At 27.5% G+C, this 25,515-nt stretch overlaps 3 protein-coding genes and 1 long non-coding RNA gene across 12 annotated transcripts; 1 reads left to right on the top strand and 3 right to left on the bottom strand.

Annotated features, from left to right (window-relative positions):
- Positions 1-177: 177 nt before the first annotated feature.
- Positions 178-4,283, bottom strand: LOC126847217 (MAP7 domain-containing protein 2-like). Its single transcript, XM_050587361.1, has 8 exons — positions 4,249-4,283; positions 4,097-4,174; positions 3,919-3,964; positions 3,673-3,735; positions 2,644-2,861; positions 1,955-2,185; positions 1,507-1,882; positions 178-608 (listed from the first exon to the last, which is right to left on the bottom strand). Exons 2-7 carry the CDS (start codon positions 4,097-4,099, stop codon positions 1,553-1,555), a joined length of 891 nt encoding a protein of 296 aa, XP_050443318.1. The 5' UTR covers positions 4,100-4,174; positions 4,249-4,283; the 3' UTR covers positions 178-608; positions 1,507-1,552.
- A 2-nt stretch (positions 4,284-4,285) lies between these two features.
- LOC126847219 (uncharacterized) lies at positions 4,286-6,425 on the bottom strand. 2 transcript variants are annotated; one of them, XR_007687001.1, is made up of 6 exons: positions 5,760-6,425; positions 5,617-5,695; positions 5,305-5,498; positions 5,030-5,225; positions 4,716-4,966; positions 4,286-4,401 (listed from the first exon to the last, which is right to left on the bottom strand). It is a non-coding gene; the product is annotated as an uncharacterized LOC126847219 (long non-coding RNA). The 2 variants fall into 2 exon arrangements; XR_007687000.1 differs by having other exon boundaries at positions 5,617-6,423.
- LOC126847216 (uncharacterized) lies at positions 5,954-12,563 on the top strand. 3 transcript variants are annotated; one of them, XM_050587360.1, is made up of 8 exons: positions 5,954-7,099; positions 7,956-8,186; positions 8,331-8,376; positions 9,612-9,674; positions 9,922-10,142; positions 10,504-10,734; positions 10,807-11,178; positions 12,242-12,563. In XM_050587360.1, exons 1-8 carry the CDS (start codon positions 6,971-6,973, stop codon positions 12,371-12,373), a joined length of 1,425 nt encoding a protein of 474 aa, XP_050443317.1. In that variant the 5' UTR covers positions 5,954-6,970; the 3' UTR covers positions 12,374-12,563. The 3 variants fall into 3 exon arrangements, with proteins under 3 accessions (XP_050443317.1, XP_050443316.1, XP_050443315.1); XM_050587359.1 differs by having other exon boundaries at positions 5,957-7,099; positions 7,956-8,207; positions 9,925-10,142; positions 12,242-12,562; XM_050587358.1 differs by having other exon boundaries at positions 5,961-7,099; positions 7,956-8,207; positions 12,242-12,559.
- A 1,186-nt stretch (positions 12,564-13,749) lies between these two features.
- LOC126846472 (PHD finger protein 7-like) lies at positions 13,750-25,301 on the bottom strand. 6 transcript variants are annotated; one of them, XM_050585890.1, is made up of 11 exons: positions 22,288-24,244; positions 21,274-21,452; positions 21,107-21,208; positions 20,919-21,043; positions 20,576-20,854; positions 18,028-18,228; positions 17,838-17,959; positions 16,771-17,033; positions 16,597-16,656; positions 14,963-15,131; positions 13,750-13,975 (listed from the first exon to the last, which is right to left on the bottom strand). In XM_050585890.1, exons 1-11 carry the CDS (start codon positions 22,307-22,309, stop codon positions 13,944-13,946), a joined length of 1,554 nt encoding a protein of 517 aa, XP_050441847.1. In that variant the 5' UTR covers positions 22,310-24,244; the 3' UTR covers positions 13,750-13,943. The 6 variants fall into 6 exon arrangements, with proteins under 6 accessions (XP_050441847.1, XP_050441849.1, XP_050441850.1 ...); XM_050585892.1 differs by lacking the exon at positions 22,288-24,244 and adding an exon at positions 24,562-25,301 and having other exon boundaries at positions 13,752-13,975; positions 16,771-17,036; XM_050585893.1 differs by lacking the exon at positions 22,288-24,244 and adding an exon at positions 24,260-24,530 and having other exon boundaries at positions 13,752-13,975; positions 16,771-17,036.
- Between the last annotated feature and the right edge of the window lie 214 nt (positions 25,302-25,515).

Genomic DNA, 25,515 nt, shown 5'->3' with positions numbered 1-25,515 from the left:
TATTTATTTAGTCAAGCACTAATACTTAATAAATAAATATAGACTTAACAATATGGGTAACAGACCAAACTTTGAATCAAATATTATAAGTGATATGGAAGAGAGACAGAGATAACACCTATTATGAAATTAAAGAAAATGATTTTTGGTTGGAATGACATGTGATTTTAATAATACAAATCTCCTTCTTTTATTGGTGAAATAACTGTACATTAATGTATATATAATATATGTGGTTAAAAAAAATTACTTTAGAATTTTGTTTGCAGTACCATCGAATCCAAATTTTCACAGAATAGCTTTTTTGGGGGAGGGGGGAAGCTGCAAACAAAATTCTAAAGTGAGGTTTTATGTTGAACCAACCACCCTAATAAACACACCCTCTGTGTGTGTGTACATATTTACTACAATATTAATAATTATAAAGACAAAAAAAAATAGGAATAGAGTATTGAAAACAATAAAATGCATGTATGCTGTTTACTAGACATTTTTAAGATTTGATTAAATTTTTGATGATTTAATTGTTTTCTAATGATGCCAAAACTGGATAATAAATCTTTATCGAAAAATTCAAGATCAGACAATGTAAAAATTCTTTCAGGGACCTGTAACAAGTAAATATCAACTATAATAAAGTATAGTAAATAAGCATTATTACTATAAAATATAAGACATGCACATTTAAGCAAATCTGATTATCAGCACAAACTAACCTTTGTCTTAAATATATTTAAAGATTCTATAATCAACCCAACAATTAAGAAAAGTAAAACTGTTGTTATCTAGATACAAGTTATTATTTGCTATAATATTTTAGATTTTCTAATGTGACTATTTTTAACAAATAGGTTTTTTCAATCTGTAGTAATACATTTTTTTCAAACTAAATTTCACCTTTTCCTTTTTACTTAGACTTAGCAATGACTTAAGCCATGACTTTTTTTTAGAATAACATTCATTGTTAATTTGTATTGTAGTTATAGATTCGCTTGTTTGTTACAACAACAAGTAACAACATAACTCAAAAAACATGATTTTTCATGAAAACAGTTTAAGATTTTTGAATTACTTTAATACTTGACGGGGAAATAGTTCCACCTAGCAATGAATTTTAAAATTTAACTTGGGTTATTTAATCAGTAAATTTATTTTTAATTAATACACAGTCCATTTCACTACAGGTGTGGTGTGGCGCAGTGGACACCTCAGCTGCCGCGTGGCACCTGAGTGCCAAAAGTTGTGTCTGTTACTACTTGATCCCAGATGGGTGACCACCCAGGATTTTTAGCGGTGACCCATACCATTAACCCCTGCTATACATGGCAGAAATGTTAGCTATAATGCCTAATTCTGGACAATACGCCATACGTAAATATTTTATCCATTTCACTTAACTCGAAAAATGGAAATTTTAAGTTGTAGCATTATTTTAGCAAACAGTCTTAGTGTACCAAGTAATTACAAAATTATATATTTTTTTATAAATAATATATATATTATTACCAAATGTTTGTAAGAGGTTTAGATAGGTTTGTTAATAGCTTTGGCTTTAGCTTTTATCTTCATCAATATTTTTACCAACCAACGCCAGAGTAAGTGGTGAATCTATAATAACGGACTTAGTGTCAGGTAGTATAGCAGCAGGGTTATAAATGTCTCTTTTTATAGGTGGGTCTGTTGCAAAAGTCACATGGGCTGGTGGCTCTTTTGGTTGTCTTACAGCATTTTTTCCAACTCGCATTTTTGGTCTCATTATTGGAGAAGAAATACGATGATTCATGCATGGGTTTATATACGTGTCAATGATATTTGTTGAAAAATTATCAGGTTCATTTATACTTGACTCTTTCAATTCTTCATCAGTATCATTATACATTATCTAAACAAAAATATATGTACACTCATTATCAAAATAAATACAAAATTATTTCATACTAATTAAATGAAATACTTTTCTAGGTGGCCTAACGATTGTTGTTGGTAGAGGAACATCATCAAATGCATTCTGTGGTGGACATTCTAACTGTTCAAATTTGTAATTATTTGGAAATTCATAATGGGTTTGTATTTGTTTTTTTTCTGGCTTTGAAAATGTTGTTATAGGCGATTTCCATGATTTAGTTTCAATGGATTTTTGATTTTCTAATAATTCATCTTTCATTTTTTCTTGCATTAACCTTTTCTGTAAATACAAAACAATTTTAGTAAATAGGTCAATTCAATTTTTTTTGGCATTAGCATCAGAGAAGCCTAATCCACAAATCCATTATTTTAAGGGAAGTCAAATATAATATATTACATTTCATTCTAAAACAAATTATGTTGTGCCTTTTGGTGGATTCTTTTTTTTTTAGGTTTATTTATTTGGTTTAGAAATAATATATAATTCTAAAAAGTTTAATGTTATAGTAAGAATTTAAATTTTTTGTAGGATAAGCTTTCTGGTGCATTTAAAACAATTGTTTTTTTGTCGATCTGGCAAGTATGTGTTTCTGTATAGATAATGGATATGAAATACACGTATACTTATCAAGTAATAGCCAAAAACATCAAATACATCAAATATTCTTCACTCCCTCTTTTCAAAGTCCCTCTTTTCTGAGCTAAGTTAAATTTCTTAAAAAGGCAATAAAAAAAAACCTGAAGCTGAAGCAAAGCTCGTTCTTCAATTTCTCTTTCATACTCTTTTCTTAATTTTTCATCTCTTTCTTTTGCTGCTTTTTCAATCGCTTCATCTTTAATTTGTTCTTTACGTTTTCTTTCTTCGTCTAGTAATTTCTTTTCTTCTATCTGTTTCGTTAACTCAAGTCTGTATAGTTCTTGTTTCATCTTGTTATGGTTTTTAAATTGATCATCATCTACTAAAAAAATAATTGACAAACTATCATAGTTTCTGTTTAAAATACTAATAATTAATAAAAACAGTTAATTAACTTGTATACATACTATTTTTTTTTCCAATTGACAATTATATAATAATAATAATAATAATTATATTAATTTTTATAGTTAAGTAATCATATCAAAAGGTACAAAAGTATTTCCATTCAAATTTGAAAAAAAGCACTATGTACAATTTTTTCAACCTAATATTATGTCCATAGAGATCCACAAACAAATTTTATTGATTATCCCCAATTTATTGTGAATTAAATATCACGCAGCTCTAAGATTGATGTGATTTATACAGAATTAAATTGATCCCAAGTTACAACATTTTTTTTCTTAAGATATCACAAATTATATTATAATCTATTCAATCTATTAATAATGTAACCAATGCTTAAGTGATCAAATTACTCTCAAAAATGATATCCAATGTGAAACAGCATACAATGATATATTTTATTACTTATAAAATTTAATTAAATATATTTGCGAAAATTATGCTTTTGTGGTTTTTATTAGTTAATATAGGGGTTTCTTAATTTTAAAAAAAAAAGTAAATAGAATTTTTTTTTTATCTGTATGTAATTGTGACAAAATATCATAGCTCGTGTTTAAAATACTAATAATCAATATAGGTAAACACTAAACCTATATCCTTATAACTTTTGGCCCTACATAGTACATTCGGTGAATGATTTTTAATTAATAAATTGTATTGCACATTACAATGAAATCTGTTGGTTAAAATATTCTATTGTATAAATATTGTAGCTGACTTACTTGCACAAGTTTCAGAACCATCTATGAATGGAGCACGTTTAGTCATGTCTTTTAAGTCATCAACTAAAATAAATATAAGTAGATAGCTATTATTATTATTATTTTATTTTTTTGTCATATATAATTTATATATACATATCATAGTACTTTATAAAGCAAATTTAAGAAAAAAACATATTATTGGCTGATAGCAGTGTGTATATGTGTCACAATTATAATACAAAAATTAATTAAGTAAACACATACTTGTTTTGTTATAGTTTTCAATTTTTTCACATCTTTTGTTCCCCTCCTAAAATGTACATTTTTTACATTAATATAAAATATCAATTAAATTATTTTTTTTTATTTACAATAATAATTATTATTATTTATAATTATTAAACATTTTTTTTTTCTTACGCTGAATTTTGAGAAATCTTACCATAGCAGTTTTAAATGCTTCTTCACAAGAAAAATCTTGAAGTTTGGGCAATTTTGATACAGCTTTATCTTGTTTAGCCTTAAAAAAAAAAGGTTTTTAAACTTACTTACAATATTATATGTTTTATATTTTTATTTGTTAGAAATATATACTCTAGATAAGTAGTCTATATAATCTTTTTTTTGTAATGCCAATAATTTTTTTCTTTTATCATCGTATTCTCCAATTCCTAAAAATGGCTTGGAATTTACTTGATTGGCAGGATTAAGTGGCGAGAACTCTCCAATTCGTACATTTCTCTTCACCTAAAATGTATGTAAAATGTTCAATATCATTTTAAGTTATCAAAATGAAAAAGTTACTTTAGCGTCAGGAGAAATAAGAATTCTGTTATTTTTAATATTTTAAAGATATAAACTTTACGTCTATCTAACAAACTTCAAGCCTTTGAATAATGCCAACAGTTAATAACCATGAAATGTTGCAGGAATTATAAAATAAAACTATCATTTTAATACTTCATTACCAGTAGCTAGTATAAATCCAATAAATGTTGTAAGACATATAATACAATAAATCAAATCACACATCACAATTAACGATAGCTACAAGGACTTACATTGTCTGTTCGGGTATTCACTCTTCCTTTAACAATGCTCAATTGTGTTTTGAATCAATACTATAGTTATTGTTAGTCTTTGAAGTTAAAAAGCCGGGTGACTATGTAAATAGGTTTGCTAACAGTTCAATTTCATTATCTCGTTTATATAAATGACTTTGTTTAGGTGAATAACTTTTGTCATTTTTAGAAACTGATAATTATAAGGAATTCAAACATTTGCTTTGATTTCCACTTGGTTAGTGATGTATCTAAAACAAATATTATATTGTTGAGGTTTATTTTGTATTCCCTAAATAATTGAATAAACATACAGAGATGCCCACTGCATAACTTTTATGGCAACCCATTAAGAAAATGGAGTGGACCCAAAAATTGTGTTGTTTATTATAGCGTTGGGTCAAAAACAGTGCTGTCAAAAAATCATACAACATGGTCTCTTGACTTATGAATTTTCTCCCGTAGAAAAATCAATCCTTTGAACAGGACTTTTGTCAACTATTTATAACTCTGTAATAATTTTTTGAAACAACATAATATTATTACATTAAAAACTAAAAAAATGATTTAACTAATAGTCACACATTACTTGATGTTAATGATTTTTTTATGTTAACAAATAGTGATGGCACAGAAACTAGTTTTAAAATAAGGTTTCCATATGATGGTGAATAATAATTATCTTTAAAATGAAGGCTACAAAGTCTATGCTGAGTTACCGCTGTAAGACCTTTATTCATAGCAGAAATCCATTTTTGCCTTAAATCACTTTCTTTGGAAAATCTGTGAAATTACATTTCTAAATTATAAAGTAGTAAAATATGATAAAATAATTTATGTCTTATAATAATTCAATATATTATGATGCTTGTAAAAATTAAGAATATTAATAATTATTTACCCATGTAGTTTTATGGAAGAAGTTTTATCTGAACCACAACTACAGCATATGTGAACCATTTTATTTAAAATTCAAATATCTACTTAACAAAAAAACACTAGAAGAATGACACGACAATTTAAAATTTTAATGTTTTAAACTACCTGCCGCTAAAAAAACAATGCTTGTTTAAATTTAGCTTATTCAATATTTTATCACATAGTTTACTCTGTTTTATCATAGGGTTATCAATAATTTATTTTGTCACGGAACAACAAACTATTAATTAGTAGGCTCCATAAAAAAATCCTCTTTATAGCCTATCTCACTCTCACACACTGAACTCAATACATTTATATACTTATCTATGACTCAATAGTCAATATAACGAATGATAATGTTGAATATCTCAATACTAAGTTCAGTGATTCGAACGCCTGTCGCTTTTATTTTTTCTCTTGTCTGTGTTAACGTACTTTTTACATAACAGTATTTGGGCATTTGGATGAGAAATCCAACGCTGCACATAGAGTTAACACTTAACATCAATATTTGTAGCCGCCCTTTTTACAGATTATGCGCCCATTTTTTCGGAAAATATTAATGCCAAAACAAATTTTTCGATTTTTATAGTATACGCCATTTTTACAAAACACCGTCGACATAATATAAAATATTTTTCGGTTACATATCAGATATTTTCCTCTAAATCCATCCTAACAAAAATCTGTTATGCGTAGCTATATTTATGTTGATCAAGTACAGACAAACGTCGTTTGGGACGTAATCCCAAATCCACTAAACAAAACTCAGTTCACTGCAGACTGCATAGAAATTACTTTATGTCAACGCTATCATATAATAAAATATACTAATAAAGTAAAAATAACTACCGTTAAACCCAGATAGCGATATTTGTGGATTTAAATCTGGAGTTGGGAGCTTTATCGCCGTATATCGATAGCACATAGGAAAACAAGCATAATATCGTCAAGTTCGGGGCAGGTGTGGAATAGAGTATAGACTAAGCTAAGGACATATTTTGTTTCAAATGTAAAAAAAATACCTATTGAGAAAAGATTCTCGGAACAAAAATGTCGAGCTCGATCTCTAATATTTAGTAATTTGACTGTGATATTTGGTATTAAACTCATTTTAAAAACAACCGCATAATAATTCGGTTAATTTTTTGTTATCAGTTGTGAGTTGCGATTTGCGAATCACATTATCAAGTCACACTTATCAAAAAGCAGTTGAAAGTGGTTAAATTTCAAAATGAAATGTTTATTTTTCAAATTCTAAATTTAATTAACTATCATCACTAAATACCTACTTGTACAATATTTGTATTTTGTATTGAAATACGAGTATTAAAATGAATGTTCACGAAATTAGCAATGCCGCATTCATTGATTATTTAGATATAATAATTCATCAAGAAAGTCAAAAATTAAAAAAGGATAAGACTACAGGACTTTTGGGCAAAAGTATAGATTCTTCTCAGGTAACTTAACATTTCTGACTGTATACTCTTCATAATTAATAATGTTGTTCTGTTTTATTATTTTCGGTTTATTTAAGTATTGAGTTTTTATAAGAATTAAAATCTGCTGCTAATAAAACTAGTTCTATACCATCTACTACCTACCACCTATTTTATTTTTAATACCTATTTATATGTTGTAACAATTGTTTGTTTAATAGGTATGTTTTATAATATTATTATTTGTAAGCATGGAAATTCAAAATTTACAATTGTTAGCTCACCTCGTATATTACCACCCCAGTGTAAACACTTAGTTCGCCAATAGACCCACCCCTATTGTTTTCATATTAAAATCTCTTATCAGAAGGTTCCAAGACTTTAGTGACACATAGTTTTGGTTATTTTTAATCTAATTCTAATTTCGGTTAGTCCCATTTTGTATAGTCCAACTTTTGACGATCCAAGGAGCATGCATTTGGATTGAATATAAGATTCTATCAAAATTCTGTATGTCATCAGAATACATGTGTTACTAGTGTAAACTAAAAAATGTAGTTTGTAAATTGTACCATTATCTATTACATAATTTACATCACACATTATTACCTTAATTTGAAAATTATTCAAAACAAATAAAAAATGTTGCAAATATAATTTGAAGGTAATTTGAATATTAAACAACAATAAATGTTAAATAAAGTTTTGTAACAATTAATATACATTTAATTAAATTTAAGCATGAACTAAACATAATTCATACTAAACCACACAATTTTTGGGCACACTCAGTGGACATCTATGTATGTTCATTGATTTATAAATCAATGATTTAGGGAATATTAAATAAACCATAACAATATAATGTTTGTTTTAGATACATCACTTACAAAGTGAAAATCAAAGCGAATGTTTGAATTCATTAAAATTATCAGTTTCTAAAAATGACCAAAGTTATTCACCTAAACAAAGTCATTTATATGAAAGAGATAATGAAATTGAACGGTTAGCAAACATATTTACACAATCACCCAGCTTTTTCACTTCAAACAATAATAATAACTATAGTATTGATTCAAAACACAATCAAGCATTGTTAAAGGAAAGAGTGAATACCCAAACATACAATGTAAGTCCTTGTAACTATCTTTATTGTATTTATCTTTACTGTGAGAAAAAAAATTTATAATAATTGTAAATTGAAAAATATGTTAGTGATATTTTGTATTTATGTGCACAATTTACGTTTTAGGAAGGGAATAACCGATCTGAAAAAGTGGAAAACTATAACAAAACAAGTATGTGTTTACTTAATTAATTTACTTTTGATTTAACCATTTTTTTATGATAATAATAATAACAATCATATGTTGACATTCCTAATCAATCTTAATCAGTTTGCGTATACATTTCAGGGGAACAGGAAGCGTCAATTTTTTTACAAATAAAGACTAAAACGTGGAGTCACTTTCTGAAGTGTCTACCGTACCAATTTCAATAATTTTTTTTTTTTTTTTTATATATTTACACCTTCTTTATGGAGGCCGATTTTTTTTTTTTTTTTATATTTATAAGCATTTTTATTTCTACTTTTATATAGTTTTTTCTAATACATCTAACTACTTTTTCAATCGCTAAATTAAAAATAGGCCTTTTAGCCCCCATAAAAAAAAATAGTAAGGTTCGCATAGAAATAAAAAAAACTTGAAATCCGTCCAATAGATATGCCTAGAAAATGACTTCTATGAAAGTCATTCTTTATCAAACTTACTTCATAACTTGGAGAAAAATAACTTTAGAAGTATTATAATTAGAAAATTGTAATATGTGTTCACCTTGAAATTAGTAGACATATGAAAAATGGCTATTAGATCAACTTTTGTCAAATATTGCCTATCCTTTGCTCCTTAATAAATAGCCTTTTCCGTTCCCCTTAACACCAACATTCCATTAAATTTAATTTGACAATGACTTAAGTGAAACTAAATCTGAAATTTACTAATAAGTAATATATAAGAAAATACAAGGATAAGGTAAATAATTTTTTTTTTAAACGCAAGACCCTAGTAAAAACGTCTTCTCCAAAATGAGGTTCCTTAGCTCGTAATATGCTGTTTCTATTCGCTGAACAATTTTTCACTTAGTAAACAGAGCTGCATACAATCGTGTATCAGATTAGTACCAAATTGTGCTAGACCTATTTTTATTGATACCAATCATTATTACCACTAGTCTTCCAATTTAAAAATATTATAGTAGCTTAACATAGTTTCTAATGTAATATATAAATTGAAAAAAAATATAGTACATCCAATTGAGTATGATCAAGCCTCATACTTACTCAGCTGCTTATGTGGTAGCGATTTACAAAAATCGGTTTGATTGTGTGATATACATACACACAGCCAATTATATAATAGAATATGTTTTTTTCTAAAATTTAATATGTACAGTACTATATGCTAGGTATTTAAAAATTATATATGACAAAAAAAAAATAATAATAATAGCTATCTACTTATATTTTTTTTAGTTGATGACTTAATAGACATGACTAAACATGCTCCATTCATAGATAATTCAAAAACTTGTGCAAGTAAGTTAGCTACAATATTTAAATAGGTTCTTTTTAATAATAAACAATTATGTTAAACACGATAGACAATTTTTTCTTTTTATTATTTTTTTAATGAACCCACAATAGATAATTTAAACCAATGAACTAACAGATCTCTTTAAAATATACTAACATTATCATATAGCTTTAAAGCCCATTGCTGCCATCTTAAAATAATAGCTATAAATAATAATATAAAATAATATTTTGTCAATTATTTTTTTAGTAGATGATGATCAATTTAAAGAACATAACAAGATGAAACAAGAACTATACAGACATGAGTTAATGAAACAGATAGAAGAAAAGAAATTACTAGACGAAGAAAGAAAACGTAAAGAACAAATTACAGATGAAGAGATTGAAAGAGCAGCAAAAGAAAGAGATGAAAAATTAAGAAAAGAGTATGAAAGAGAAATTGAAGAACGAGCTTTGCTTCAGCTTCAGGTTTTTTTTTTATTGCCTTTTAAAGAAAATTAACTTTGAAAAGAGGGAGTGAAGAATATTTGATGTTTTTGGCTATAACTTGATAAGCAGACGTGAATTTAAAATCCATTATCTATACAGAAACACACACTTGCTGGATCGACAAAAAAACAATTGTTTTAAATGCACCAGAAAAGCTTAACCTACAAAAAATTAAATTTCTAACTATTACATTATACTTTTTAGTATTATATATTATTTTAAAACCAAACGAATTAAACTTCCTTGAGATAATAGATTTGTGGGTTGAGCTTCTCTGATACTAATGCCAAAAAAAATTGAATTGACCTATTTACTAAAATTGTTTTGTACCTATTTACAGAAAAGGTTAATACAAGAAAAATTGAAAGATGAATTATTAGAAAAACAAAAATCCATTGAAACGAAATCATGGAAATTGCCTATAACAACATTCTCAAAGCCAGAAAAAAAACAAATACCAACCCATTGTGAATTTCCAAATAATTACAAATTTGAACAGTTAGAATGTCCACCACAGAATGCATTTGATGATGTTCCACTACCAACAACAATCGTTAGACCACCTAGAAAAGTATTTCATTTAATTAGTATGAAATAATTTTGTATTTGTTTTGATAATGAGTGTACATATTTTTTTGTTTAGATAATGTATAATGATACTGTTGAAGAATTGAAAGAGTCAAGTATAAATGAACCTGATAATTTTTCAATAAATAACATTGACACGTATATAAACCCATGCATGAATCATCGTATTTCTCCTCCAATAATGAGACCAAAAATGCGAGTTGGAAAAAATGCTGTAAGACAACCAATAGAGCCGCCAGCCCATGTGACTTTTGCAACAGACCCACCTATAAAAAGAGACATTTATAACCCTGCTGCTATACTACCTGACACTAAGTCCGTTATTATAGATTCACCACTTACTCTGGCGTTGGTTGGTAAAAATATTGATGAAGATACTACAAGTAAAGCCATTAACAAACCAATCAAAACCTCTTACAACCATTCGGTAATAATATATTTTTTATAAAAGAAATATATATGTATGCAAGTAGTTGGTACTCTTCGCCTGTTTGTGGCAATAACTGCTACAACTCAAAATTCTTATTTTTCGAGTTGTTTAGAGAAATGTAGCATATATTTTTTTAAATTAAATTTTCTGAATAAACGACCCAAGTTAAATTTAAAAATTCAATACTAGGTGGAACTTGTGTCGTTAATGCGCCATTAAGTAAAACAGTAATTTAAAATTTTATCTGTGTGCATTACTCAGCCGCACTCCACTTCCTGTCATCAATTTAAAACTCTAATGACTCAGTCAAAAGTTTCAGCAAATTATTCGTGGCTAAAAAAACATTATATATGTTACCGTATAACTTGTACTCAACAAAATCTATACTATAATAAAAAAATATCTTTATTTGACTGAATTATGCACTCACAGGATGAGTCACATTTTATTATGGCACTTATAAAAAAGTGAGTAGGCTTATATAATAATAGATGTATTTATCTACATATAAATAAGTGTCGGCATGTAAAAGTAAATGTTATCTAATTTTGATTCAAATTAATTTATAAAGCTGGTTTTTAATTTTTAATTATTTAAAACCTAATTCAGTAATGTCACAGTAGTGTTCTTTTTTATTATTTCTTATTGTAATTTAAGATTTTAGCTTGCAAAATTATTGTATTCCAACAATTTATTTAGTGAAAACAAAATTTCCTAAAATAAAAATTGTCAATAAATGTTATTACCCTAATTTTTAATTTTTTTATTTGTAATAGTTATTTTTAAACAAAAATAACTTGCTACTTACTGAAAATCAAATTTAATAAAAATAGTCATTTTAGTTAATCTAAAATATTGTAGCTAATACTAACTTGTATCTGATAACACAAATTTTACTATTCTCACTCAGGTTAATTATAGAATTTTTAATTATATTTAAAACATAGGTTAGCTAGTGCTGATGTTCAAATTAGCTATTCTTAAATGTGCATGTCTGATATATTGTAGTATTTATGCTTACTCACTATACTTTATTATAGTTGATATTTATTTGTTACAGGTCCCTGAACGAATTGTAACATTGTCCGATCTTGATTTTAGTGATAAAGATTTATTATCCAATTTGGGCAACATTCGAAAACAATTAGATATAGATCATCAAAACTTGAAACAAAAACTTAAAAATTCTTAGTAAACAGCATAAGTGTGTTAATACACATTTCATTGTTTACAATACTCTATTCCTAGTTTTTATGTCATTATTATTATTATAGTAAAAATTTATACATATATATATATATACATACATTAATGTACAATTATTTTACCAATTAAAAAAAGTGATTTATATTATTTAATATTTTTTAAATTTACTATGTGCAACACATTTTTTTATAATACAGATATTATTTAAGCATAATTTTGTTTTATATTTACATTTAACATGATGCCTTTCACATACTAAGATTCGTACATATTTCAGTTAATTACAATAAAGTATTATGGTTTATAAGAAAAATTTTTATGAACCCTCCCATACAGGAATATTTTATAAGTTTTTAGACTTCTTGCAATATAAATTACCTTAAAAGTTAAAAAAAATGCAAAAAGTGCTGCCGGCGGTAGCCAGGGTTGGAACCCTGGTACCGCGCACTCTGGAGCACCGATCACGCTTGACCGCACCACATTTAATTTTAACTGACGGTCGTAAAATAGGTCTATTTAAGATACACCAAAAATATGTAAATTTCAAAGTTGATTATCTCTGGAATTAGGACGCATTGGCACAAACGCTCGAATAAGGGTCTTTTAATTTCTCATAAATAACATTTATTCGCAATTTGAAGAAAATCCGTCACGCCATCACTGTGACCTCCCCTTGTGAGTATTTTTTTTTTTTAACAGATAATAACAAAAAAAAATTAATCTAAAAGAAAACTAAATATTGAGCAAATACTATCAACTTTGCCCAATTCGCAATTGTTCGAACAACATCACAATCAACCTGTGTATGGTGAAGCGTTGGTTTTCGATTTGTTCATCAATTTGAATGGCAACGGATCAACCAACTAATATATTTTTGTATGGGAGGCTTTTTATTTATAACAATTATAGACAAAATATGTACTGTATTTATAAATATAATTTGTGAATTGAAATCCGCTTAATTTCTTTAAGAGTTTAGTTTCTCACTAAAAAATTAAATGTTAAAAGTACATTACATTACTGATCCAGGTAGTATAGTTTTAAGCAACTTTAATTAAGTAAACTATGTCAATTTACTACCATATTCATTATAAAAAATATAAATTATTTTAATTTACCTCATTTTTCATTGTTAATGCTGAGTCAGCATTAAGAATAATTACTGAATTCACATATTTTTACACTGTAACGTTTACATATAATATAAATATTTTTACAACATGACACATGTAATAATAATACTTGATGACACAAATGTTATTTTATTTTTATAATGACACAAAGACTAGGTATCAACCTTTTTTGTTTTAAGTTATGAATTATAACTGTTACTTTATTTAAAAAAAAAATTATGGATACATCAAAATATTACACAAGCACAAATGTTACTTTTATTCAAGCTCATTACTTATAAAAAAAAAATTATATACATCGTATTTAAATAATAATAATAATCGAGAACATAAATTATAATGGAAATTTTCAGTCTTAAAATCATAATTATTGTATTGGCTCTCAATTCTCGTTTGAATAACATAATAAAATGAAATAATTTCTCAGTCATCATCATCTAAAGTTAAATCAATACCTAAAACAAACAAATTTAAATAGTTATTATATGGATTGATTAGTGGTTCAGATAGTGTCACATAAAATCAATGTTATGTAGTGAACCTAGAAAACATTTTTCTAAAACTAAAATTACCTTTTTTTTTTAGTTAGTGTAAAATTGCAAATTTTGTATTCAATTTTTTTGGTATTATGTGTAATTCAGTATAATGCACACAAAAAGTTTAAATCAGTCAATAGATTAGGGAGTATTTAAGTAAATAAAGTACCTTTTAAGTACTTTATTGGGCCAAAAATTATAAAAATTTCCTCTTCCACTTCAAAATAAAAGAAAAAACAACCAATAAATTTACATATTTTTCAACTTGAATTAATTCCAAATATGTTTGGATTGTGCTTTATTGATAGTATTATCAATATATGTTGAATAACTAAAAAAATATCAAAAACCATTTATTCTAAAAGGGGTGCAAACTTTTTCTTTATTTCACTAGTTCAAACATAGCTTTAGGACTCAGCCTGAAAATTAAACTGAAGGTATATCTAGTAGGTATTTTCTCAAAAATCTTTAGTCACTGTTTTTGTAAAAAAAAATAATCACCCTTTTTAGACTGTATTATTTTCAAAATTGATTTACGTAAATGAATCGGCACTCAGCCACCAAATTATTAGAAAAAGTACTATCAACCCTAATCGTAACTTGCCTCATACTAAAAATATAGCGAGTGCAAGTTTTACCATTAAAACTCAAGTCTTAGGTACACTGAGTACATCACTTAAGTGTCTTTACTGGAAAGTGACTACTTTCAGTGAGAATAATTACTAAAAACCTGTCATCTCTACGAACCCAGTTTTTTAACAGGTAAAATAAATGTAAATTAAGTATTATTACTAATAATTGTGGTATACTTATGAAACATTTTGAACGTTTGGTTAATTGTTTATACTTTTAACACGATACTTAATTTCATTTAACTATATACTATTAATTTACTACAATACTCACTCTCAGTAACTACATAGTTATAAGTTTTCAAATCACCAGACGAAGAATATCTATTCTCAAAGCCATTAAACCCTGGAGTACTACTCATAGATTTATAACCCGATATTATAGGTAATTGGCTAGAGGGTGGGTGGATGGCAATTTTTGGTGGATCAACATATGCAACAAGCTGAAATATTAATTGTTTAATTAACAAATTATCAAAACAATACAAAAAAAAACTACACAATACTAGATTGGTAATTTAAGCAATGCCCAATCCACAATGAAATACCCTTGTACTTTGAAGTAAACAATACTTTAATTTAATAAAAATAATTTTAAATTAGAAACTAGGGGTTACGGTTATGAACAGGTAAAAGTATCCTTGTTTGTTACTCGGGTATTGAAAAAATAAAAATAAAACAAAAAATATTTAATAAATATCCTGGTAACCCCTCCAGTTATCTGTCAAAAATACCCGGTCTTCATATTTTGTAACCTCTAATATGTTTTAAAATTTAGTGTAAAAATATTTTATTAAGTAGAAATAAAATAATTTTATAAGTAGTAAAAATTAAAAAATTGTGGTTAAGTTAAGGTTATAAACACACTGACATGTTTGACTCATTTACAGATTTAAAGACTAACGATTAGTACTCGTCCTTTTTAAATACAATACAGTGAAAAACCTATGGAAAAGCATTACAATATTTATCTATTTACACATCTAGCTCATTGGAAGTATATATTTAAAAATTGGATATTTTTCTTGAGAAAGTGGCCATACAGCCTATTTATAAAAAAGTTTCCTGAAGTCTTAATTAAAAATAAAAAATAATTTATTAAATATAATTCCAAAATATAATAAAGCCTGAGTATTATTGTTAATTGGTGTATTTCCTACAATTTTACTTGTATTAATAATATGAGTATTTAGTGTAAATATACATTTATAGTTTTGTTTAATTATAAAAAATAAACGCATTTTAAAGCTAACATTTTATTTTACATTTTTGTAGGTAATGAAATTATTCAGTAATGAGTTTGTTTATTTTATTAAACTGTCCTAACACCATTACAATTTTTTTTCACTGTATTAACTTATCATCAGTTACAAACTATATTACTTTGTCTACAACAGTAGTAGAATCAAATAATTTTGGTGATATCTAAAAAAAAATAGAATACTATTATGATAGTGATTATCATCTCAAGATGGCAACGTTGGGCTGGAGTGTCGTTAAGCTAACATGAGAATGAGTGTGATAAGTATGAGTTACTATTTCTAAAAAGTGATTCGAATTTCTAACTTATTTTTATATTTTATTGAAGTAATTAAAAACAGAAAAGATTGGATCAAAGAAGTCAATAAAAAAATAAGCTTACCACCACTTATATTATTACCACTATTATTTGTTAGTTAAATTCTTAATATTAAAAATAGAATAGGATAAATTGTATAGATATTGCAAATGGTGTTGTTATATTAGCCAAATAGGAAATATTAAAGAATTTAAATTGAAACAGTTATGATTTTTATCAATTTTATTGTTTGTTGAAAATGAACAATAAGCCTCAAGCAAAGAACAAAGACAATAATGTTAATGTTAAAGCATACATAAATCCCTAAAATTCATGCTATTTATACGTACAAAATTTAGAAAACGTTTGAAATACATAGAAAGTACAACACGTATTCTATTTGGCCAACCCTGGAAAAAACAACAAATAGTTTTCAACTCTTAAACTATGGGTCACTGCTTAAATATCCAACTGTAAATAAATAACTTTTGTTCGCAATTAAAAATGTTTAAAATTATACTTACTTTTACGTCATCGTCATCACTATCACTACTGTCTAAAACAATTATCGCATCTTCACCTTGTTGTGTCAACGCCAATGTCTCATTTGATTGAGATGCATTGCCGTTAATATTTTCTGTAACATTACTATTTGACTGAACAGTGGCACTACAAGGTTTCTTCAGTTCTTTAGTGGGTGTTACATCGTCACATTGCGCAGTAGACGCATTGCTATTAGTTGACACCACACTATCATTTAAACGTCTTCTCTTTCGATCTACAGGCCCTTCTAAACAATTACAATTCATCATTATTTATTTATTATTATTTTTTTTAGTATAATAATTTATTCTTTGAAATGATTACATTTATTATATGAAGAAAAGCTTGTAGTATAAAAGAGTAAGTTGTGGGTAAGAAATAAATAGTTATAAATAGGTCTACGGAGTGATCCATTTGATGTAAGACACTCATTTTTATAGAAAATATGAATAATTCGAAAATTATAATTTTCCTGTACTTTTTGTTGTATATTTTTCAATACTCAAAAAATGTTCACTGTCATTGATTGATTATACGTTTAAGAAGTATGAACTTTGTTTTTTCAAATGGAAATGTATGTTTTTATCAATTCCATAAATATGTAGACTAAGAAAAATAAAAAAAAGGTTAGGGTTTGAATTTTTAACTTTCATCAATCTCTTTTGGTATTGTAAAGATTTGAATTTAGGATCAAAATTCGTTCGGTTTTTGCAACAGTGGCCTATTAAATAATAACATTGACCCCGTCAATAATGCTGTCATCGTCACTGAATAGATATATAAGGTTCCCAGTTGTCTATCATATCTTGAAACTCAAATCATATTTCATTGTGTCGTATATTAAGAAATAAAGATAAACCTATTAATAGAAATAAAACAGTATAGAGATTTATGGAGAGAATGTTTAGCTGGCTGATCCCATTTGAAAAGGATATGCCGAAGAAGAAGACTATTTATTATGATAACATTATTTATTTATACGAATTCATTTTGTCTAGCTAATCATATAAAGCTAATACATGACGTAATGTCTAATAATGAATCGTACCTCCTGTAATAGTTTGGCATTGTCCACAATACCATCTTTCTTCACACAACTTAATTTGACCACAAAGCAGATGAGTTCCACTTGAGCCACAAGAGTAACATAGTTTTATTTCCCATGGTCCACTAAAACAACATTATTATGTGAATTGCAAAAGAAGCAAAGAAAGAGCAAGTGAAATTGTGTTACTTACGAATCTTGTTGAAATTTTCTTTTTTGAGGATGTGGACACAAACAATTTTCTGCATCACATTCAGAGTGTCTTTCTAACAATTCAGCATAAGCGTTCGGCACCCTTTCCCATGAAGCGTCCCTGTGATTATATTTTTTCAGGTAACGACTGTCTTTATTGTAGTTTTTTTTATTTGTGGCGTCACAATTTGAGCGCAATTTACTATTCTCAAAGAAATAAATACATATTTCTTTATTGCTTGAATTTAATTATGATTTTATGTTTATATTATTATGTATGTTTTATTATGAAATTTGCTCTCTTTAAAACTTCTCAAATAAGTAGGTCATGTGAGTGGTAGATGAATATCTTTATAATAAAAGGTATTATTTTTAAAAATAGATTAAGTAACTGAAATCAAAATGATTGGCCTAATATGAAACCACAAACAATCAACAAATAAATTATGTAATTAAATAAAAACTTAGTGCACTATTAATTACTATATTTTATAGTTAGACATTTCCACCTATATAACCCCATTATGATTGTGTAATAAGAAAGTCAAGTTAGTGTAAATAAGGAATAGGAAGACAAGTATTAGTTGTAAAATTGTAAATATAAAATCACACGTGTATGTACTACATATTATGCTGTGTAATAGTCGGTGGTCAGTAGTCAATAGCCGTAATTAATAATTAGCTGTGTTATAGTAAAACGGGTGTAATCTTTGTCTTCTTCTTTCGCAGTTAAAATAAACCTAAGTGTTATATATCTTTTTCCTTACGATTTAATGATGCTCTGGGGAATAGCCAAATCAGACACATAACAACCCATTAACCTTAAACTCTGTTATATTACAAAGTGTGAATAATATACCTGCAACCCAAGAACTTTTATCTATAAAACAAAATTCACAATAAATAAAAAGTAAATCCCTTATAAATTGTGAAAATAATAATCAAAATAAAATAATATGGTATGTACATCAATCTTTTAGAGATTTTAATTGAAAATAAGTTACTTGTCACACATTTTGTTAAACCCTTCTAACTTTTTTTTTTATAACATTACTTTAGAATTCCTATAAAGTAAACTTAAGTTAAGCAAATAATAATTGTATTTAAAAACAGAAAAAAAAACCATTTTAGCTGTTATTCCATATTTGACATTTTTCACCAGTATTAACAAATTTTCATTATAATTTTAGAATTAATAATTAATAATTTTTTTTTTTTTTAAATGTGAAAAAATAAATATGCTTAAGTATGCAAAATAAATTGTTGGAGTTGAATTATCAACAAAACATAACTCAAATTAGTAGTTTATTTAGTTATTTCTTAGACCATTCAGTAAAAACATGCAAATAAATGAACTTCTAGGTCCTACAACTTATCAAAATTTTAAATGCTATAAGTTTCCTTTTTTTTTATTTATTTATTTATAAATAAAAGTATTGAAAAAAAGTTCTATATAAAAAAACTATAGGTATTGAAAGTAAAAAAAAAAAAAAATTTCAACCAAATCAAATGGTGTATGATTTCAGTCCGTAACCCCAATGTGCACATTATTATTAAACATATTCAAGATGTTAAAAAATCAGTAAAAAACATCTTAACATAGTGAAATAATTTTCTCCCGTAATTTTATTTATATAGAAGTTATTTCTTAATAATAATTGGCTTCCAAAAGTTTTAGCTAAATTAAAATATGGTATTTATTACAAGTATCTTGGGAGTCAAATGGATAAATAGAAATATTCATCTACCGCTAACCAATTATAAGAGAACATTTCTGAAGGCCAAGATATTATAATAGGTTCTTATATAAAACACACTATTTTTAACATGAGAACTTGGTCAACGCTGCTCAGGACACCATATTATCTCCCCACTTGATTTCACCAGGCTTTTTTATAAATCAATTCTTAATAAATGTCATTTTATTTTTAAAAATTTGGTTTAATGTTTAACTGTGCTTGATGAAATCATGTTATTATATTTTTAACTTTTAATTATTAAAAAAAATATTATAAATATTTTTAATTTTAATTATCTAAAAAAATAGATGTATATTATACTATACTATACTATTTAATAAAATAGTACAGACTATTCTATTCAATCTACTATAAATAGGACACCGTCAATTGGATATTAAGACATTTGGGTTTTGGACAATGAAAACTTAATGAAAATGGAAAATATTTTAATTAGTCAATATTACAAATACATAAAAAAATGTTTAGGATGAATTGCATATAATAGTTTAATTAGGTATTGAACACAATATGTTTAAATAATAATAAATTAGAAAAGTATTTTTAAAAGTTACTAGTTAATTTTTACATTAAATTGTCCTTACATCCAAAAGACAGAAATAAACGAGACATTATTCCATTTACATTTGTCTATTCTGTTGTTTTAAAAATTGTAATATAATTTTGAACACTGTGTAAATTATTGACATATATTAAAAAAAATGCCTTCAATAATTTCAGTTGATAAGGGTATGTTTGTAAAGTTATTTATACTTTTGTTACTTATAAAATAAAATTTGTTAAATTTACCGTGATGGTATGTATATTCCAAGAGTTAACATTCTAGCTTTGAATGTTTCGACATTGTTGCATAATGGACACTTGAAAAAGTATCCAGCACTTAACGCTAAATCCTGAATACATTTTCGGTGAAACCATGCATTGCGTTTACAACAAGGGGCCCATAAAGACGTCGGCATAGGTGTTGCTTTTACTTCGTCTTTACAAATTGCACATTGAACATTCACAGAGTCTTGTAATTCTTGTAGTTCAACTGTTTGTGTTATTCTATGTTGCGAACAAAATGACCTGAAATCAATTTTGATGTAACTGATGTTAATAACCCATGAAGATATAATTAGCAAGAACTCACTTGAAAGTCTGATAAAACTGATGCATTGACCCATTTTCAATTCCACATGGAAGATGAAACACTTTCCTACATTTAGGAGCACAACAAGATATTGTTGCTCCTTCTTTTTTACAATAAATGCATACCTGTAATGAGTGTGCAAAATTATTACAAACTAATAAATACTTATTTAAAACTTATATACATACAACTTTTGATCCTCGTTCAAGTTCAGATCTGATATCTTTTGCTAGAAACCCCCATATTCCATCATTATCCCTACCTCTTTGTACAGCTCGAGATGAAAGAAGCTGAAAATAAAAAGTAATATGTTTTAATTTAGAATAACAGTTATATATTGCGGTCACATTCTTACTATGCAAAAATAATGAACGACTATATCATTCAGCTGATACAAGAAACCATAAAGCTTTTCGCTAATCTCTTTTCTTCCACAAAACATACATGCTTTACCATGTCTAAGGCCAAGTTCGACCATCTGATCTTTAGGCATAGGTTGACGAGCAGATTGTCTGCGGACTAGGGGGCGGGAACCTACAATTCAAAAAAATCATCAAGCATTTAGTTTGCAATGTGTCAAAAATCACAGACAAAAAAAAATTTGTATATCTAAATACAATTTACTGGCACCTTTTTTATTGCAATCTTTTAATGTTTTTTTAACCTGATTACAAATCTTAAATCAGAGATCTGCAGACTCTTATAATTTAAAAGTTTTAAATACTTTAAGAACTATTGTTGGGAAAAACGCCGCTTAGATTGTATCACCACCCAGTTGCAGCAAGCTACAGCGCTCAGCGATACGAGTAAAAACAATAACAGTTACTTAATAACATAGTATATTAATCAGTGTATCTCAATAAATTATTTTCTGTGTCTATCGCTCATTTATGTGTCTTTCTTGTGTTTTTTTTTTTTGTTGATAATTTGAAGGGTAAGCTTGAAGTTTTGGTTAGTTGCGCTTGCCGAGTTGGCTTTTTTATTCCCTTTAGTAAACTATTTTTTCCTCTGAAAACGTGAGCCTCTGTCCTAACAAGAGTCTCGTAGGGTTTTCCATAATATAATGAACATACTGTAGTAGCACGCATATGCTTCTATTGTGTCGCTGATGACTGATCACCGCAGTTAGCTACGACGGGATCGTAAAGAGGGTGTCTCTTGCAAGAATAATTTTTAAAGTTCAAATAGCTATAGAACAAAAAAAGTAATCGAATTTCTGACTTCCGATATGTAATTAGCGTAAATAAACTTCACGATAACAAAAACAAAATCGCTAAATAAAAGGTACCAGGCAAACTGTATATGTTCCAAACATTAAATGTGCTCAACACCCATCACTTGGAATTAAAGGTAAAAACTGAGAACTTACTTCTCCTTCTCAATGGCGGCATGATGAGGATAACTTTCTAACCAATTTTAATGTCACATTGCAAAGTGTGAGTGGGTCATAACTTTAAAATTTAAAAGTAATAACATCATAAGTATGGCATGTGTAGTTGATAAGACATAAAACGACAAGTTTTTTAACACTAGCGAGGATCTGAATATAGGTTGACAATTGACATAGAAAAATGAATGTTAGGAAATAGCATAATGCATTACACTATTACAGTAAACGGTAAATATCAAATGAAAATATGAAATATAATACAAAATAAACATTAAATATAAAGGCCACCACTATTGGCCAAGAGTCTCAATCAAATATACGTGCGATTACCGTCTTGGTAGCAATCAGTGTAGTCAAAGCGTCGTTAAACATTATCCCCACAACAGGTAGTAGTCGACATAATTCGATAATAATATTTAGCAATGAATTAATTTCAACGGCATCCCAATTACTTTTGATTGAATTTTATTTTATATAACAATACATATATTTTTTGTAATTTTATTTGTACAATTTTACTATTCGAGAGCTAAAATTTTAATTTTGAAAAAATTATTGCAACATTTCGATTATGAATAATCGATTATCGATCATATGTTTCGATTATTCCTATCTCTCGTTAATAATGAATACCAACCGTTTTATGATCGTTTATAATAATCAGAATTCAGAACACCTAACCTTGTTGCACGATAAGCAACCTGACAACAATAGAATTTGACTATTTGGCGGGAAGTAGGAACAATGTCTAACCACAGAATTGATTAAAGCAGAAGACCCACTTCCAATGTAAACAAAAACGTGCAGCCATTTTCCTATTAGTTGTATTCATAATAAATAATCAATTATAAATGTAATATACAACTAATAATAATAATATGTAGATCATGACTTAATAAACTTGCTATATTACGAACGTTTCCTATCTGCGCATTTTCACACGTTTTGCCTCGGGTCATGAAGATAATATTAAAACTTATAATGAGAACTTAACACGGCAAAATACTTCCATAGTTCCGTTTCCAAGTCTGGGGCAATTTTCCTGCGCGGTATTATCCTACAATCATACCTGTTGAGTTAGTCTAATTAAATCAGTTATATCATGGACATAACATTTACTAATTCACAAACGAGAACATGGCCGCTACGTTTTTGTATGATAAGTATTGTTACCGTCACCCGTGTTAATTTTTACAAGTGCCCGGGACCTGACTGCAAATGTCGGAAGTATAAAAGATTTAAAACTGCTCTACTTTGCATTCAGTCAGTGGCGTAGCAACCGTGGGTGCAGGGGGGCAGCTGCCCCTGGGCGCATTCTATTTAAGGTGTTTTCGTACGGTTAACTATACAGATTAACAATATGTAATATAGGACGCAAAACAATTTTCTTGCTCCTAGGCGCTTTAGTCTCTAGTTACGCTTCTGTGTATTTTTCTACATTTCCATGTTTTCCATTATTCTAAAAGATAATGACGTAGTTTTAAAACTAATATCACAATTTTGTTTTAAAAATTTTAGTATCGAAATGCAAAACATGAATTTATTATTTAAAACAAATTTTGAACATCCATCATCGAAATTTGGAAATTTTAACCAGTATCGAGTAATTGGGGCAAAACGTAGGGGACAACGATCATATTAGTAATTGATCAGTCATTAAGGCGTATAAAATATATGAGTGTTTTAAGTATGTATTCGATTTCATTTTAAAAATGTATAAATAAAAGGCAGTAATAAGTAATAATCGTGTAATTGTGTATTTAATTATTATTTTAGTAACTACCTACATCATAGACCTGTAGGTCTATGGAATATATATCCTTTTTGTTTTTAGCAATCCAAAAATTGGTAACGCTCTAAACACTTATGAAGTACATGATGATTAATTTTACTCGCGTTCACGATTTAAAATATATTAAGTAAAAAGTGTACCTTGAAGTTTGAACCGTACCTGTGAGCTGCGTCCAATTGTCGCATATCCGTTTAAAAGACCCGCAACCCCATAGACAGTATAAACATTATATTATACTAACCACTGAAGTCTATGAGGTGCAAGTCACACCCCAAAATATGCATAAATCATAATACTCAATAGACAATACCATAATTATAGTAAAGATATAAAATCTACTTGAACCCTAAACCATAAAAATTATACACTTCTTGCGTACAGATGTTGTCATCTTCAGCACTAACAACAGACTGAAGTAGATTTTATATCTTTACTATATATTTAACCATAAGTTTGCTAACAGTTTTTTCCAGAATACTACAATTTTTCATAAGTAGGCGTCTAGTGAATATCTTGTTACGTCTGCGGCCTTTGCAGATACCAAAACACGAAGTTGTTGTAGCTGAAGATGAATTTGTTATAAATAAAGAAAGAATACTTTAAAACAACAGTAAAAATGTAAGTTTTGTATTTTAAACACACTAAGTAATTGATACACAAAATTAATAAAATGTTCCGTCCAGGTATGATAAACATAGGGCGCACTTCTGAGTACGGACCAAATGAATCTGCTCGCAAATGGCGATGTGGCTCTCCCTTTTATGCCAATGAAGGCGGATCTGTAGTGGCTGGCTCCCAAGGACACTTCGAAAGTGGTTTGACCTTTTCGATTCTTGTGAAATTTTCCAGTCCGTGTGTGAATCCAGTTCGTTTGTCTCTGTCTGATGGTGATGCCATCTTTTGGCAAGTTGCCTATTTACAATACGCTGAACATTGTCGGTTTTACATATTAAATTTATAATTTACTGCAAATATTTAGTGTATTTTGTACATTTTTTATAATATCCTGTTGATTACATAGTATACAGTTTAATACAATTGTTCCACAATGGTTATTACAACAGCCATTGACATATTATAAGGCCTTAAATTCTTATATCGATCTATTATTAATTTTTTAATTCGTTCTTCAATTTTCCTTAAATATAGGTTGGAAAATTTGGTTAGGATATCCGATATTGGCTTCGAGTATCATGTTTTTAATATTTTGTATAATAATTCCAAATTTGTTTTAACTAAAAACAAAACAAAAATAAACTTTTTCTTAATTTCCCTATTTTTTAAACTTAATTCTGGTTGATGTATACATCCATTTTTATATGGAAAAACTAATAATACACGATTATTAACATAATAATGATATTAATTTAAAATATTTTATTTTTTATTTTTACAAAGACTATCTTCTAACGTAC

The sequence above is a fragment of the Adelges cooleyi genome, unplaced genomic scaffold (assembly GCF_023614345.1).
Source record: "Adelges cooleyi isolate 19-005CV unplaced genomic scaffold, UGA_ACOO_1.1 ACOO_flye_CR_arks_rails_tigmint_CR_PRNA_9, whole genome shotgun sequence".
NCBI classification, from domain to species: domain Eukaryota; kingdom Metazoa; phylum Arthropoda; class Insecta; order Hemiptera; family Adelgidae; genus Adelges; species Adelges cooleyi.
This window is presented reverse-complemented; position numbering and strand designations above follow the sequence as displayed.

Excerpts from the sequence above, each read along its gene's own strand:
- LOC126847217 (XM_050587361.1), bottom strand. Across the intron at positions 2,862-3,672 it reads TGGTTCTGAAACTTGTGCAA|ATGATGATCAATTTAAAAAC; the intron begins GTAAGTCAGCTA and ends TTTTTTTAGTAG. Across the intron at positions 2,186-2,643 it reads GAGCTTTGCTTCAGCTTCAG|AAAAGGTTAATGCAAGAAAA; the intron begins GTTTTTTTTTAT and ends TTGTATTTACAG.
- LOC126847216 (XM_050587358.1), top strand. The coding sequence starts at position 6,971 with ATGAATGTTCACGAAATTAGCAATGCCGCATTCATTGATTATTTAGAT. Across the intron at positions 7,100-7,955 it reads AAAGTATAGATTCTTCTCAG|ATACATCACTTACAAAGTGA; the intron begins GTAACTTAACAT and ends TGTTTGTTTTAG. Across the intron at positions 9,675-9,921 it reads TAATTCAAAAACTTGTGCAA|TAGATGATGATCAATTTAAA; the intron begins GTAAGTTAGCTA and ends TTATTTTTTTAG.
- LOC126846472 (XM_050585889.1), bottom strand. The coding sequence starts at position 22,309 with ATGCCGCCATTGAGAAGGAGAA. Across the intron at positions 21,453-22,287 it reads GCCGCCATTGAGAAGGAGAA|GTTCCCGCCCCCTAGTCCGC; the intron begins GTAAGTTCTCAG and ends TTTGAATTGTAG. Across the intron at positions 17,037-17,837 it reads ATGCCAAACTATTACAGGAG|AAGGGCCTGTAGATCGAAAG; the intron begins GTACGATTCATT and ends GTAATTGTTTAG.